We start from the raw sequence: 17140 nt of genomic DNA, 5'->3' as shown, positions 1-17140 counted from the left end.
AGAGCAAGAACCGGTACTGAATCTGGCATTGGAGATGCTATTATAAAGCAGTACAGATCATTGGATTAGTATAATCCTTATTGTAAGTCAGTGTGACTTCTCACTGAGCAGTGTGCTCTAGGCAATTGGCCTTCCTGCATGTGCAGGCCCCTATTGTAAGTAATATTCTCTTATTGGCCAATAAGTGAATATTGTGGGTCACAAATCCCACCGAAGTTTTTCCCACACCGGGTTTCCTCGTTAAACATCTTGTGTTATGGTGTTCTTTTCATGTGGATGTCTTTGATTCTGTTTATTACATTAATTCTTGCATACCGGTACACTGTTACTTTATGTTCTGCATGTTCTTAAGAAAATTTGAATACCGGTCAAATACTGATTCACCCCCCCCCCTCTCAGTATCTGTGGGAACCCTAACATAACTGAGCAGGTAATTGAAAAATGAAAATTTCCCTCAAAAACATTAATAGAGCAAAATCACTCAATCCAAACTGTGGGACAATTTTTTGTTGCTTATTCATGTTTTTTAAATTGCATTTCTTGTTCAACCTTGTAATGAACATTGAATACAATTTATTTCAATGTCAAGATTGATAACTCAAGTAAACACTTCTCTATCAAAACTGAAATAGAATTTTGGCTAACACACACACGCGAGATTTGAAAGCTCATGCAAATATCCAGGTTTAGAATTTTCATTTTGAAAATTTATTGCCATGCATGAAATGATAGAAATTTTTACTGAGCATATAGATATTCTATTCTGATAAAGAGGTTATAGATATCACCCATGTACTACACGATGAAGTACTACTCATTACATCAAGAAATACATTTCAGAACATTTTCCACAAAACATTTCACCACGTCTAACATCTCAAATGGTTAATCAACTGCCATTATATATGTGTATCTAGTTAGGCAATCTAGCATGACAAAAAATTATGTTTCTTCCTTCTGAAGAAGGTGTGCCATTAGTGAATTCCTTAAAAATATATTCCCATTTCTGGCTGGATAGAGTACTGACTCTCTCGTCATTCATAGGCAAGTGTAACATTCTATGGTATACTTCAGTATATCAGTCCACATTCATGTTGAAAAGTTGGCAACTCATGGTTCTCCTTAAACAATAATATCTTAAACTATGGAGTACTTTGTTGAAATAAAACTTAAAAGTTTGTGCAGAGCATCCATCAAAATGTCCCCATTCATTATACTGATAACATGGCACCATTGGTATAAATGATTGTTCATCTACTACTTCCTTTTCAATGTTCTGAGACCTTTCCCTTGGATTTTTGTATCCTTCACTCACAAGCATATTAGTATCTAGCAATCTTTCATTTTGATAGCCGTGTTGCTCATTTTTATTCTTTATGTCTAAATTAAACAGGCAATCCTGCAAAGATTGGTCTGAAACATTAGGAATCTCAAAAAAGCTTGCCTTTGGACAATTTTGCTTACTGTGCCCTTCTATAATACACAGCACATCCCAAGTACCTCTTTATAATCTTCATCAGAAATCAAATCTTTCTGATTGAATCAATTTGGTCTTCAAGTTTTAAATTCCTATTAACCAAGCCTTAGTAAAAGAAAGTTGGGTATGGCATCTTTAAGGAGTTCAAGGCAAGTCTAACCTCAAACATTTTGATTTTGAAAAAGAAACGAATCAGGACCCCCAACACAAACCAGCAACATTGTTTCCTGACATTAATGCTCCATATCATAAGTATAAAATATGAATATGTATAAACTTTGGTTTTATAGATTGTATAAATAATGGATAATGTGTTAAACCCTACTGGAATGTTTTCTAATCAGACGATATTTTTTATGGTGGATAACTGTCTAGCTTGATGTGTCACGATATAATTGTCTTTTTCCCTTTTGACAAAAGAAAGTAAACTTTCAAGCATTCACTTAGAACAAACATGATTGAAACCTCGGTAACAGAAGCATCCTCAACCATAGACTGAAAAAATAACCACAACCAAGCTTGCAATACTACATCATTTTCTTTGAATTAATTAGAGAATGGTTTTCAAGGAGTAAAACTCTACCATTTCCATTCTTGATCAAGATTGAGAAGAACCTCATCATAAAATTGAGGTAACCATCTAGTGAATGAAATATGAGTATCATTATTCATGGCACCAATAGTAGTGGACTGGCTATCTCCAAGTTGTTTCTCATTGCCAGCTTTGCCAATCACCATGTTTCCCTTGCCAGAATCAAAATCCTCCCACAGACGACGTAAAGGCTTCATGCGTATCTTTGTATATTGCTGTTCTAGATATTTATATCGACCAATACGGATAAGGATGTGCCGTAAACTTTGGGCAGAATCAACCTGCAATACAGTGTTCAGCCTAAATGATTTGTTCAAATGTTCAAGCTCACAAAGTTATAGCTGACAAAACCAATCTCCATCTCATATGAATTATATTTGCAAAAGCAGAACATTTTAACAAGTATACCCAAAAACAAAGTGAAGATCATGCTGAATATTTTCTTGTATATGTTCAGAATATTTTACAAATTAAACATGGACAAATAGATTTTACGTATAACCTTGCGGTTAGTAAGAGCATCCACCAATCGGGGCTGTACCATTCCCTCCAAGCGATCTTCTAAAACTTCCAACTGTCGTTTTACATTAGCAAACTCTGAAACCTGGAAAAGCAAACCATTAAAGACAATCAATCATGAGATATTCCAGATGTTGAATCAAATCCTATTTTGACTTTTTAATGCATACTTTTTTGCCAATGGATATCATTTCAATTCTTGAAAAATGAGGCCATTACATACTTCACCAACAACAGACAAGCAATGTCTCATATTAGCCAATGTTTCTGCCGCCTGCGCAAGGTCTCCACTTGAAAACACATCTTCAACACTTGCACTCAACTTTGTCAAACCTGCAGCATCCTGTTCTACTTACCAAAAATTGTCACAATGTAGCTGATAATCTTGTTTTCATTCCCACATCAAACTAAGAGGAAAATATTCAACTAAACTTAAAGAAATTAAAAAATAAATAAAAATGTAAGCTACAAACCTTCAATGTCTGAAACGCTGCTTCCATACGCTGTTTGACCCTATCCACTCTAGCAAGTGCTGCTACAGATTCTGCTGATGATCCTTCTGCCTATCATCAAAAAAAATGTGAGGCATGTCGCCTTCAGAAGATATCAATGGCACTCAGAACTACCAATATATAGTTTTCCAAGGAGCATCCAACATGTTTGAATATAATATTCAAAGCTATAGCTGTAAGGAATGATTTTGAGGCAATGCTTCAAACTTTGTCCCAACTTAAAATATCAATTAACTTTGATTGAGGTTTCCCCTAACAATGGAGCGAAAGAAAAACAATGACCACCTGTTAGAAAAGCACACTAACCAAAACCTAAATACCTGCATTTTTTAAAGATAGGATGCACAATAGAAACACACAAACTTCAAAACAAGCATGTTAGGTACATTTGACACATCACTCATTTGAGAACTTGATGATTACAACAAGTGACCTTGAGGCATAGCCAATGTGAAATAAATGCACACCCTTTAAATGTTCACACAAAGTACTATGACAACATTATGTTATGCAGTTGACATAATCCTCACAATGTGATCATTAACATTCCAGCATCCACCCCTTCCACCCTTATCTGAAATTGGTGGATCTAAAACACATTCAATGTAACACAAACAGTACAAAGGCAAGAAAACGTCATGATGACAGTCCCCCTTCATTATAAGCTTTTTGAGACACAACTACTCCCAAAACTTGACGAACTTATTCTCTAGTCTCCACCAATGGCTTGAGGAAGATATCTACCACTTGGTCTTTTGTCACAACAAAGCCAATCTAAATCTTCTGAAGCTCCAAGATTCCACAAGCCTTGTAATATTTGATCTCAATCTGCTCAATCCTTGCATGAAAGATCAGAATCTTGGTGATCTGAAGAGTACTTTGATTGTGATAATATATAGTTAGCACACCTTTCGTCAGATGTATAAGATCTAGCATCTCGCATAACCACATAACTTCACTTCCATGCTTGAGTGAATCCAATGTAATTTGCATCCGTTATTGATTCCGAAACAATAATAAGCTTCTTGGAGGCCCACAACATCAACCTATATGCCAGTATTATGACATAAACCAAAGCAGAACTTATGTCATCAAGATATCCTGCCCAATCTAAATTTGTGTACCAATGAATTATGCATTCACCCCCTCTCTTGTATACTCTGATGATAGTATTTTGCATATATTATCCAAAAATTCTGTGATTCTATTTGAATTGATGTGCATATCATCCAACAAAGAATCTCTTGGGAGAGGACTCTGTGGACTGTGTTTACAATTTTATTTCAAAGATGATTTTGAATGGAAAGGGTTGAAGATGCCATGCTTAGTGAAGGGCGGATGCTCAGTTTGATGAAGAGGGAACAAAGTTGACCTGGCAGTAAGTCAGTTCCAGTATCAAAAATGGCATGAACAAAGTCAAACTGACTTTCCATGCACAAGGGAATAGCAGCTAGCACAGTAAAAGTGGGAGACAGTTAACAAAGCAATACACTGAATATAAACCCAACCGTTAACCTTAATATTTTAAAACCTTCACAGAGAAAGGGTTGAGTAGATTTTGCCATGTGTAGTGATGAAATAGGAAGTACAGGTAAATCAGAGTGTTACCACATAATGGATCCCCAGGATTTATATGACCAACCTACACTCCAATAGTTGGCAATGCCTCAGGTGGTAGTGAAACATAGGACAAGTCATCAGTGCAGAGCACAATGGGTCGACATTAGGGAGGCACAGACCCCAACGCAATAAAATGCCCACAAGAAATCAACAGGGAGTACCAGCACCAACCCCGTTTGCACATCAACACCCAGAGGAAAGAATTAAACCAGGAAAAACTCAAAAGAGGAGAATGATCAATGGAGTTAAGTGGAAATCCTGATGAAAGCCAGGAGGACTCCATGGATAATCCACAGATAGACACATGTATTGCAAACCCAGAAAAGGAAACCAGAACAGGGGAACCAAATTGCAGAGTTTGACAAGATCAAACGAGCTCAAGGACAACAGAATGGTGAAAACACCAGAAAGCCATTCTAGAAAAATTAAGCCAGAGAATGAATGCACAAATGGGTTGGTCGGTAAAGGAGCACCAAGTGTCTATGAAAATGTGACAGAGCAAATGCTATAGGATAAGGAGAAACAAAGGTTAAAAAAAAGGTTAGCCAAAGGCTAGGAATCCCAGTAAAGAAATCCAAAGAGGTGTCCGCTAAGTATGCATGAAGGGAGTTTTCTCAGATAACCATTTAACCTAATTAACCTTGTCCTAACCCAATGCTAGAGCTGTTGGCCAGGAGAATGATACTTATTTCTTGACTGGAACTATGTTTTTGGATTCTAATTTTATGGCTTTGTGGTTTGTCTCTTTGTTTTTGTCTTGAATGGTGTTTTGCAGTTTGAGATTTGCCTTTTTGGATGTATGTAGGTGAGAATTTGATGTCAAATGATTTAATAATTTAAGATGTTTTGATAATGTTGAAGTCTAAGATTTGAAAGGGCCTTGACGAATTATTTGATTTACATTTTTTCTCCATAGACTCTTGGTTTGAGAGTTGCAGCTCTATGATGCTTTTCTGTCTATTGCTTGATTTTGTAAAATACAGGAATCGATTTTGTGATGTATGAAGGGAGGACTAATGAGAACGAAGGAAATGGGAGGATTCTATAGATTCTGATAAAAGGGGATTTAAGTTCCTCAAGGCTATTCATGACATAGGGGAAGAAAAATACGATCAGCTAAGGCCAAGTCAGCTAAGTCCAAGGCTGTAGATTGGTACCTCAGTCAATCTGGCTGGTTGCCTGGCAATGAGGTTAGTGCCTCAAATTTCCTTGATTGTAGCCTAGGATCGTGGTTGATGCCACAAATTATTGGGTTGTTGCCCGCATTTTTTTGCCTGGTTGTTGCACAACTAACCAAGCCACTACCAACTGTTGCTCAATGGATATTGGGTCAATGTGGAATGTCCACTTCTCCTTAGTTCGCAGATATTCACGAGGTTGGCCTATCATTTGACCCTCGTAGGCCAAAGAGATTGATTAGGGGGTCGATTTGGCAGATATTAGTGGCTTCACATTTTATGTCTACATGATTCTATGGTGAGACAAGGAGATTACACGTATGATGTCACATATGCACTTTAATTTTAATGCAATAATATTTTAAAAAGTGCAATTAAATTAATTAAAGTGTAATAAAGGAATATGAGTTGTTAGAGAAGAATCTTCTAGAAGGAACCAATGGATTGGAGGACAAAAGAATAAATAGAGGGGCTTGGTTCATTATTGATCATTGGTTGTTTTGATATCTTCTCTTGTGTAGACTTGTGGAGCCAAGGGTTTCTGCAGACTTGATCATTGAGAACGAAACCTCCCTATGATTTGCATAACTGAGGTGGTGAGAGATCCTCCAAGGGGTTGCAGATGAGAGTGGAGGATAATTTCAGTCCTTCACATTGTGCTCAATAAGTTTCTTGTGCATCTCATGGTAGACTTTGTGGTTTTTCAATCCATCCATATTTATCATATTTGTGCATCGATTCCTATTGGGAAGGATAGGCGATTTTCCTTGAAGACCAATTGAAGGAGGAATTGGGAGATAGCTGGTTGTGTAGCAGATCTGAAACAAATCGAGCTCTATCCTTCATTCCCACGACTTTGCTAATATCACCTTGTTGAAGCAGTACGACCTTCATTTGAGGACAGTGCTAACATTAGAGGCATAAGGCAATTCACTTAGAAGCATTTGGGAAAGAAATAAGAAGATTGTGGGGGTCAAATCAGGTCTGAGAACAAGTTCGAATCAGACCTCCATTACCCACGATTTTGCTCCTATCTACCTATTTAAGCATCGAACTTGGCAAATGGGGACACTGTTGTTGTTGGAGAAGATCAGCGATAAGGTTCAGTGAATCAAAGGAGTCATTGGAGCTGGAAATTAATTGTTATCAGACCATTCTAGTTGCAGCAGGGGCGATTTGCAGAGAAGGTCAATTTGGCTCAAGGGAGGCTCCAAAAATTGGGATATTGATTGCTTCTTCAATCTCAAGGCTAGGCAATTCATATCAGGTTCCTTTGGCATCATATTTCCTTGTATTAATCAGTTATATGCATGTGTCCATGGCTGTCATGTATCTTCAGATTTTCTGAGTAAATCATTGATAATTGCTAAGTGTTTGGGCATTGGTTTGGTCATTGTAAAGAGCACATTTGACTCATAAATAAAGGAGTAAAAGTTTGCATATCATTTGCTCATTGTCTTATGGTTTCATGCCAACTGTTGATAAAATTCTAGTCAGCTGTAGGTGTGTGATTTAGTATTCAAATTTGTGTAATTACGTTGAAAACTAGCTGCACAATCATCCTAGTGGGTTATACTATTGTTTAGTGGTTGTTTGCAAGTCACACTTTGATGAAAAACTTGTGGTTGATGCCTCCAAAACAAGTCTGAAACTTTGTAACAGTCAAACAGCATAACACGCAAGTTAACCTACAGTCTAGAATCCGCATAAACACACAGGTTGACAGCCAATTGTTTGTCAATATTCCTTGCATTCTTAGTCCTACAACTGCAGGGGATATTTCAGTGGTATCAGAGCCAAGATCCTGCCATCCTGTGATTTATTTTGATGAAGTTGTTAGATGAGTAAAAGGGATATCAGATATTATAACAAGGAACAAAGAAGGCAGCAGTATCAAAACCCACAGGTACCTAAAGTTGATACATTTTAAGAAGCTCTGAGAGAAAGAGAAAACAATAGGGCAGCCCCAAACATGGCAGAAGATGACAAGGATGCAAGGATCAAAAGGAAGTTTGACACCATGATCGATATGATGTCACGCCTCCTAGGAAAAATGGAGCAAACACACAATAATCAGCAACCTGATCAAAACCAAAATCATCAAAACAATTTGGGGGAAAATAGTGGTGTTCGTGGGAGTAGTAGCAACAATGATGTGGAAGGTATTGGAAGGGATAGGACAGTCAATCAGTGTGATGCCTTCACTAGAGGATCAGCCTCTACACCCCTCTTTCCCACCTTTACTCCACGAGAACAACCACATCTTGCTGCCCCTGTACCTTATGCAAATGAAGCACAGCAGGCATATTTAGAATATACCACCTTACCTCCTGATTTGAGAGATCAATGGACATTTGATCAGTTCATGAACCAAAGGAGTAGGAGAAATGGCGGAAGAAATGAATATCACACTCCAGCACGAACTGATTATCAGCATACTCTTGGTAAGATTACCATGCCATATTTTGATGGGAGTGACAAGTGTACAGCAAGAGCATGGGTACAGAAGCTAGATAACCACCTGACATTGAGACCGATGCTTGAAGAGGATGCCATCAGATTCGCCACACTACATTTGGAGGGTGCTGCTCATGAGTGGTGGTATCACAGTTTGATCACTCTCGGTCATAATCACATTCCCACTTATGCAGAGTTCACTAACAGGTTGATAGAGCGATTTGATTGCAAAGACCCGGAGTGTACTTCAGAGAGTTGGCACAGCTGAAACAGGTGGGTAATTTGGAAACTTATATCAGTGAATTCCAAAGACTTGCAGAGATGGAGCCTAGCATTTCAGAGAGGAGGTCAGTCATATTATTTATGGAAGGATTGTTGGAGCCCTTGAGAGGTTGGGTTAAGGCATTTGACCCGCCCACCTTGTTGGAGGCCATGAAAAAGGCACACAGCATGGAGCTTGCAGCACCTAGAAGCAAGTTCCCATCTAAGTTCTCTTCAAACAAAGATAGCAAATTTCCTCATAAGAAACCGGAGAAATCAGATTTCAAGAATAAATTTTCTATGGGCAAGAATCAAGAGAGTTTGAATGATTTGAGGAGAAAAAAATTATGTTTTTGGTGTAAGGCACCTTATGCTCCTGGGTATGAATGTCCCTTGAGGCCTAAGGCCAAGGCCAAGCAAATGGAATGGATTTATGAGCATGATGATAATTCTGATTTTTTAGACCAGCACACTGACCATGAGGATAGAGTCAGAAAAAGCTTCAGAAGTGTCAGAAAATGAATCAGAAGTTAAGAGGACTACCATGTGCATTACTTCCTTACATCGTGAAGGCTCTTTCAGAATGCGGGGAGTTATAGCAGGGCAGCGTGTCATCACCCTTTTTGATACAGGTGCAACGCATAATTTCATTGATGAGAAGTTGGTAGCAAGGCGTGGGATTCAGACACAGGAGTTTGAGGGAGTTCGAGTTAGAGTAGCCGATGGTTTTGCACTCACTTGTAACAAGATGATTACCGATCTCCCTATGCGCTTGAGTGATTATGAATTTAAGGCTGACTTCTATGTAGTCAATATGGGAGACATGGATGTGGTGTTTGGTATGACATAGATTCATGCTATTGAGGAGCTTACACTTAATGTGAAAAATATGGAGCTGCGATTTGAAGCAAATGAGAAAAAACATGTGCTCAAGGCAATAACAGATACAAGCTTGCGGATGATCTCCTTCAGGAGGATGGAGAGATTAATTCGCCATGACCAGCTAGAGTGGGCAGCAGAATGTAGAATAATGCCTACACAATTGGAGCAGCAGAAGGTTGATCATGCACCCAATATACAGGACTTGTTGACTAAACACCCCAAGGTGTTTAGTGCTATTCCACCAGGTAGACCTCCTGATAGGGGGATTGAGCATATTATTGAGCTCGAGGAGGGTGCCAAAACCGTCATGATTACACCCTACAAGCATCCAAAGAAAATGAGGGATATAATTGAGAAAACAATTAAGGAGTTGCTGGACATGGGCCACATTCGTCCAAGTAAGTCTCCTTTTGCTTCATCGGTGGTGTTGGTAAAGAAAAAAGATGGTACTCTTCGAATGTGCATAGACTACCGAGCTTTGAATAAGAGGACCATCAAGAACCGATACCCCATTCCACGCATTGATGAGCTGATCGATGAATTACATGGAGCTTGCTTCTTCTCAAAGATTGATTTAAAGTCAAGATATCATCAAATTTGGGTGAGGGAGCAAGAAATAGAAAAGACAGCTTTTCGGTGCCACTGTGGACATTTTGAATTCTTGGTTATGCCCTTCGGCTTAACCAATGCGTCAGCTACCTTTCAGTCCACTATGAATCAGGTATTCCAGCATCAGTTGAGGAGATATGTCCTTGTATTTTTCGATAATATTTTGGTATATAGTAGAACATGGCAGGAGCATCTAGCCCATTTGGATGAAGTGTTGGGTATTTTAAAGAGGGAGTCCAAGTGTGCATTGGGTTTGACATAACTATCAGATCTTGGACACATTGTCAATGCTGAGGAGGTGCGAATGGATTCAGACAAAGTCCGGGCTATTATAGATTGGCCTACTCCAGAGAATCTTACGCAGCTTAGAGGTTTCATGGGTTTATGTGGTTTTTACAGGCGCTTCGTCAAGGGTTCTTCTCAGCAGGCAACACCATTGACAAATTTGACGAAGAAGGTGGCTTTCGTTTGGACTTATCAGGCATAGAAGTGTTTTGAGAAATTCAAACAATTGATGACCACATGTCCAGTATTGGCTGTACCAGATTTTTCTAGGCCATTTGAGCTTCAATGCGATGCATCAGGAGAGGGAATTGGTGCAGTCCTCATGCAAGATAAGCACCCCATTGCTTATGAGAGCAGGAAATTGAGGGGGCCTGAGTGGACCTACAGTATATACGATAAGGAGATGTTGGCCATAATGCACGCATTGGCCAAGTTCAAGCAGTACTTGGTGGGCTCTAAATTCAGCATCAAAACGGATCACAAAAGCTTGAGACATTTCCTTGGGCACTGTGATTTGAATGATCGCCAACGGAAGTGGGTTAATAAGCTGCAGGCGTATGACTTTGACATCACCTATGTCAAAGGGAAAAATAATATTGTTGCTGATGCATTGTCTTGTAGGCCACATTTGAGCGCTATGATTGAGATTACGGAGGATTGGAGGCATTTGATTTCAGCAGAATATGCTAAGGATTCGTGGGCCTCTAGCATCATGGATGGTACAGTACAGGACAGCAGGTACTCCATTGTAAATGATCTCATCATTTACAAAGGGAGGATATTTCTTGTACCAGGATCAAAGATGAAGAACGGGATTTTGAGAGCCTTACACAATTCTCCCATGGCAGGAAATCTCGTTTATTACAAGACATATAAGAAGGTCAGAGAACGATTCACTTGGAAAGGGCTCAAATCCGATGTTCTTCAATATGTCAAAGAGTGTCCTGTTTGTCAACAAAACAAGCAGGAACATACTTATCCAGCAGGACTTCTCCAGCCACTTCCCATTCCTGATAGGAAGTGGGAATGTTTATCGATGGATTTCATTACTGGATTGCCTAGAGTTCACGGCAATGATTGCATTTATGTGGTTGTTGATTGGCTTACGAATTTTGCCCATTTCTTTCCAATCTCGGCTACTTATTCAGCAATGCAGGTTGCAGATATTTTCTTTCGAGAGGTTTTCAGACTTCATGGGTTACCTTGGACAATAGTCAGCGACAGGGACAGCAGATTCATGAGTAACTTTTGGCAAGAGTTGTTCAGACTTAGTGGTACCGAGCTCACTCCTAGTACAAGCTACCACCCACAGACTAATGGTCAGACACAGAATGTAAACAAGTGGGTGGAAGGTTACCTCTGGAATTATATAGCCGGACAGCAGCGGGCATGGGTGAAGTGGTTGCATCTATGTGAGTATTGTTATAGTACTACTTATCACATGTCCATCCACATGACACCATCCATGGATTTGTATGGGTATGATGCGCCCAACTTTCTAGATTTGTTGCTGAGTGATAGTAGAGTGTTGAGTACCAGGGATCTTCAAGAGAGAGTCGGGACATTGTGAGGTCACTAAAGGAGAACATACAGAAGGCACAAAACCAGCAAAAACAATATGCAAACCAGAAGAGAGTTGAGCGATCATTCGATGTAGGTGATATGGTGTGCTTGATGTTGCAGCCATACAAGCAATCCACCCTTAAGAAAAGTGGCGCAGAGAAGTTCAAGCCGCGTTATTATGGGCCATTCAAGATTGTCAGGCGGGTTGGAGAGGTGGCCTATGAGCTAGAGCTGCCGGCAGATGCAAAGGTGCATAATGTTTTTCATGTTTCACACCTTAAAAAGGCGATGGGACGCCATATTACTCCTTCCACAGTGCTACCTCCTCTTGATGAAGAGGGGAAATTGATATTAGTACCTGAGGCCATCATTGATTCCAGGGAGCGTAGATTGAGAAACAGAGTCATCAAGGAATATTTGGTGAAGTGGAGAGATTTGTCGGCTGAGGATGCTACATGGGAGAGAGATGATATGATGAAGCATCCAGCATTGAGATTGCTTGAGGACAAGCAATTTCAGGGACAGCGGACTGTAATGTCCCCTTCTCCTTAGTTCGCAGATATTCACGAGGTTGGCCTATCATTTGACCCTCGTAGGCCAAAGAGATTGATTAGGGGGTCAATTTGGCAGATATTAGTGGCTTCACATTTTATGTCTACATGATTCTATGGTGAGATAAGGAGATTACACGTATGATGTCACATATGCACTTTAATTATAATGTAATAATATTTTAAAAAGTGCAATAAAATTAATTAAAGTGTAATAAAGGAATATGAGTTGTTAGAGAAGAATCTTCTAGAAGGAACCAATCGATTGTAGTAGAAAAGAATAAATAGAGGGGGTTGGTTCATTATTGATCATTGGTTGTTTTGATATCTTCTCTTGTGTAGACTTGTGGAGCCAAGGGTTTCTGCAGACTTGATCATTGGGAACGAAACCTCCCTATGATTTGCATAACTGAGGTGGTGAGAGATCCTCCGAGGGGTTGCAGCTGAGAGTGGAGGATAATTTCAGTCCTTTACATTGTGCTCAATGAGTTTCTTGTGCATCTCATGGTAGACTTTGTGGTTTTTCAGTCCATCCATATTTATCATATTTGTGCATCAATTCCTATTGGGAAGGATAGGCGATTTTCCTTGAAGACCGATTGAAGGAGGAATTGGGAGATAGCTGGTTGTGTAGCAGGTCTGAAACAAATCAAGCTCTATCCTTCATTCCCACCACTTTGCTAATATCACCTTGTTGAAGCAGTAAGACCTTCATTTGAGGACAGCGCTAACATTGGAGGCATAAGGCGATTCACTCAGAAGCATTTGGGAAAAAAATAAGAAGATTGCAGGGGTCAAATCAGGTCTGAGAACAAGTTCGAATCAGACCTCCATTACCCACGATTTTGCTCCTATCTACCTATTTAAGCATCGAACTTGGCAATTGGGGACAGTGCTGTTGTTGGAGAAGATCAGCGATAAGGTTCAGTGAATCAAAAGAGTCATTGGAGCTGGAAATTAATTGTTATCAGACCATTCTAGTTGCAGCAGGGGCGATTTGCAGGGAAGGTAGATTTGGCTCAAGGGAGGCTCCAAAAATTGGGATATTGATTGCATCTTCAATCTCAAGGCTAGGCAATTCATATCAGGTTCCTTTGGCATCAAATTTCCTTGTATTCATCAGTTATATGCATGTGTCCATGGCTGTCATGTATCTTCAGATTTTCTGAGTAAATCATTGATAATTGCTAAGTGTTTGGGCATTGGTTTGGTCATTGTAAAGAGCACATTTGACTCATAAATAAAGGAGTAAAAGTTTGCATATCATTTGCTCATTGTCTTATGGTTTCATGCCAACTATTTGATAAAATTCCAGTCAGCTGTAGGTGTGTGATTTAGTATTCAAATTTGTGTAGTTATGTTGAAAACTAGCTGCACAATCATCCAAGTGGGTTATACTATTGTTTAGTGGTTGTTTGCAAGTCACACTTTGATGAAAAACTTGTGGTTGATGCCTCCAAAACAAGTCTGAAACTCTGTAACAGTCAAACAGCATGACACCCAAGTTATCCTGCAGTCTAGAATCCACATAACACACAGGTTGACAGCCAATTGTTTGTCAATATTCCTTGCATTCTTAGTCCTACAACTGCAGGAGATATTTGACAATGCCTTGCAAAAAGGTTGTGCATCCACATTTTAAGTTGTTGCCCATTCATTAATTTAGCCTCTTGGGTTGTTGTGCAGATGTATTCCTGTAAGAGCTGCCTAATGCGAGTTGCAAAGGAGAGGAAAAATCCTAGCTAGTGGCCATTTGTAAAGGAGGAAGTTATTTGAGTTGGAGCTCATGATTTGTAATGTGAAGCTGGGTTGGGACCCATGGTCTAGACTCTAGAGTATGAAGTTGGAATGGTGCTAATTTTGAAAGATTAACTGGGTTCCTGCCTGCACATGGTGTTTTTGGGGTTTGTGCCCATTGGAAATGATGAAATGAATATCTAACATGAACGCTTTTCACCTACCTAGTGAATTTCTGACAATTGTTAATTATTTTCAATGTTTCCTTAGGCTGTCACTTGGTGAATTGTTGAGTTTATTGGTGACTGCCATTGTTAATACTCGGTTGGTCCCGTAGATTCACTTTACTTATATCGCATAATTGATTCTTTATCTCAGATTGTATCCTTGGGCATGAGATTGGAGACCATTTACAAATTGTTCCAACTAAAGTTAAGACTATTACTAATTGGCCCATATAATGAGTGTTGTAGGAATGAAGAGCTTTAATTGATGCAGTTTGGTACAGGAAGAAATTCATTCCTTTTTATCCACAATAGCAATACCTTTGCATGCCATTGCAACAACAAGCGAGATAGTATAGTGGGGTAAGGTAAATATGGTGCTTCTGATTCTTTAAAATAGTAAGATAGCATATCAGGGTAAGAAATATATTATTGCAACAACTGGTAAGATAATATATGATTGCAACAAGTACTAAGATAGTATGATATTGCAACGAGTAGTAAGATATTATATTGGGGTAAGGTACATATGAGCTTTTGATTCTTTGAAGTGTAAAATCAGCCATGCACAGTGCTTACTCTTCCTAATTTACTGCTCTCATTTTAAGACAAAACAGATGTAAGTGAGTATGCCACGGGGACAGATTTATTGCAACAACGTAGGCCAATCTATTATCATCCAGAGGTGTTTTGTAAACTTGATAGGAGAATACCCTATTCATGACAATGAAATATATGTACTTGTACAAGAAATTAAGAAATGAAAACAATGAAACGTTACTTGTTGGGTAAGGCAACAATATTAATGAGAACAAAAAAAATTGAGATGCTACAATTCAATGAGATTTCTTCAACAGTTCTATTTAGTGATCAAATACAAATATTATGGCAAATATGATGCCTATGCCACCAATTACAAAGCGAATTTCAAATTTATTTTTTTCTTAGACAACAGTTTCTCAACTTGGGCCTTTCATAAAAAGAGCTCATGAGGAAGCATGTGCTAACGATCGAAATATTCGAGGCACATACCAACATTTGAAGAAAACGGACAAGGTGTTGAAGACAATACTGATTTCTAACTCAAAGATGAACTACTAGACAGGGTGAACAAACTATAGTGTCACAAGGGGAACGACTTCTAATTATGAGGGAAGCACACAATTCATAAGTTTCAGGCCATTTTGACGTTGGGTAAACCGTGACTCGTTTGCAAAAGCGTGCGTATGGTCTCAAAATCTAAGATGAATGTAAATTATATTGCACAAACAAGCCTAAGGTTAGAAAAGAAGGATCACACAGGGCTCCGGCTCTACCTATGCCTGCTAGACCATGGAAAAGCATCTGTATAGAGATTGTGGGAGGTATGCCTTTGTCGAGGCATGGACATCGCTACTTGTATGTTATTGTAGAATCTAGATACATTTAGCAAGCTGTGTGGTTTAAATCTATGTAAGAAGACAATGAAAGGGCATCAAGTTACTGAGTAATTCTTTATTTTTGTTTGGGTACATTTTTGTTTACTTAAGCCTATTGCATCGAACGGGGATTCATGACTCTCGGAGTAGTTTTAGACCACCGTGAAATAAGATGGATAACAAAAAATCAAGAAACGTACACCATTCTATACTCAGACAAATGAGCTAACAGAAATTGAAAATATAACCTTTGCACAGCTGATAAGGGGCTACAACAAGAAGCATCCAAAAATATGGCATGTCATTGGCGTACATTCAACAATCTTTTGAAATGAGAAATTTTCAAATCTACATTTATTTAAAAGAAAATGTAGGAACCTTTTTGAGCTTGTTAAGGATTCCAGAAACGGCAGATCTCAGAACAAGGGCGTCGTCCCTGAGGCGAATAACATCCCTCGATGCGCGTGGCACCCTCAGCAGTGAAGAAGCGCTCTGTTCGTCCAACGAAGCCGCAATTTCTTCCGACGCAGCCTGCAATTTCATCTCCAAATCTCCTAGATACTTTTCAACCGCTTCTTCCGGATGCCGCGCCTTGCACGCTCCATTTATCCACTTCTTTGCATCGAATTTCCCGTCTGAGAAGCTGCTCAAGTCCACCATCATCTTGCCTTAAATTTCAATTCACGTCGAGCCGCTCTCTCCTTAAGATTTATACTCATTTACCAGAGCCAGATGTGCAGGGATCATATTATGCAGGGTAGTCTGCACATTTTGATTTCTGTAAAGAATCGGTAGTCATTCTTGTACCATCCAAACGAGTTCTCTTGTGCCAGTCGCATCCAACTGTTGTGTTCAAGCGTATAGATCCCTCTGCTACTGCTCATACGGCATTGTATGTTTCCTTTCTCTTTTAAATTAGTCCGGGTGATTATGGTGCACGCGAGACCTCCTTTCTTCTTCCAAAATACTAATTGGATTGTTTAGTGGGTTGAGTTAGCTTTAGGGAGATCATAATTTAACTTATAAATTAAAATAGTATTTTTATTTAAATATTGTGTTTTTTAAGGTTATATAGCAATTGTTGCTTAATTATTTTCAGCGGTTCAACCATCATATAGAATAGAAATTTGAGAGGAAAAATTTTATAATTTTTTTTTAATTTTCTTATTTAATAATTTTTTATTTTTTTTAAAAAAATTATTATTATTATTGGTTCATATTGTAAATAGTCATTGTAAAACATTAAATTATATTA

General features: G+C 38.9%; 1 protein-coding gene across 2 annotated transcripts in view; it reads right to left on the bottom strand.

Annotated features, from left to right (window-relative positions):
* The window catches only part of LOC131050173 (conserved oligomeric Golgi complex subunit 7), a 97446-nt gene extending 80595 nt beyond the window's left edge, over positions 1-16851 (bottom strand). Inside the window, exons 1-5 of one of the 2 annotated variants that reach the window (XM_057984358.2) lie at positions 16264-16851; positions 3062-3151; positions 2812-2931; positions 2572-2673; positions 2061-2350 (exon numbers count right to left, since the gene is read on the bottom strand). In XM_057984358.2, the coding sequence (XP_057840341.2) occupies positions 2061-2350; positions 2572-2673; positions 2812-2931; positions 3062-3151; positions 16264-16548 (887 nt within the window). In that variant the 5' untranslated portion in view covers positions 16549-16851. The remainder of the gene's footprint in view (positions 1-2060; positions 2351-2571; positions 2674-2811; positions 2932-3061; positions 3152-16263) is intronic. The other variant, XM_057984357.2, reaches the window with a different exon arrangement.
* Between the last annotated feature and the right edge of the window lie 289 nt (positions 16852-17140).

Source organism: Cryptomeria japonica, chromosome 1, assembly GCF_030272615.1.
Source record: "Cryptomeria japonica chromosome 1, Sugi_1.0, whole genome shotgun sequence".
Lineage (NCBI taxonomy): Eukaryota > Viridiplantae > Streptophyta > Pinopsida > Cupressales > Cupressaceae > Cryptomeria > Cryptomeria japonica.
The sequence above is the reverse complement of the archived record's forward strand: the minus strand, read 5'-3'. Positions and strand labels throughout refer to the sequence as shown.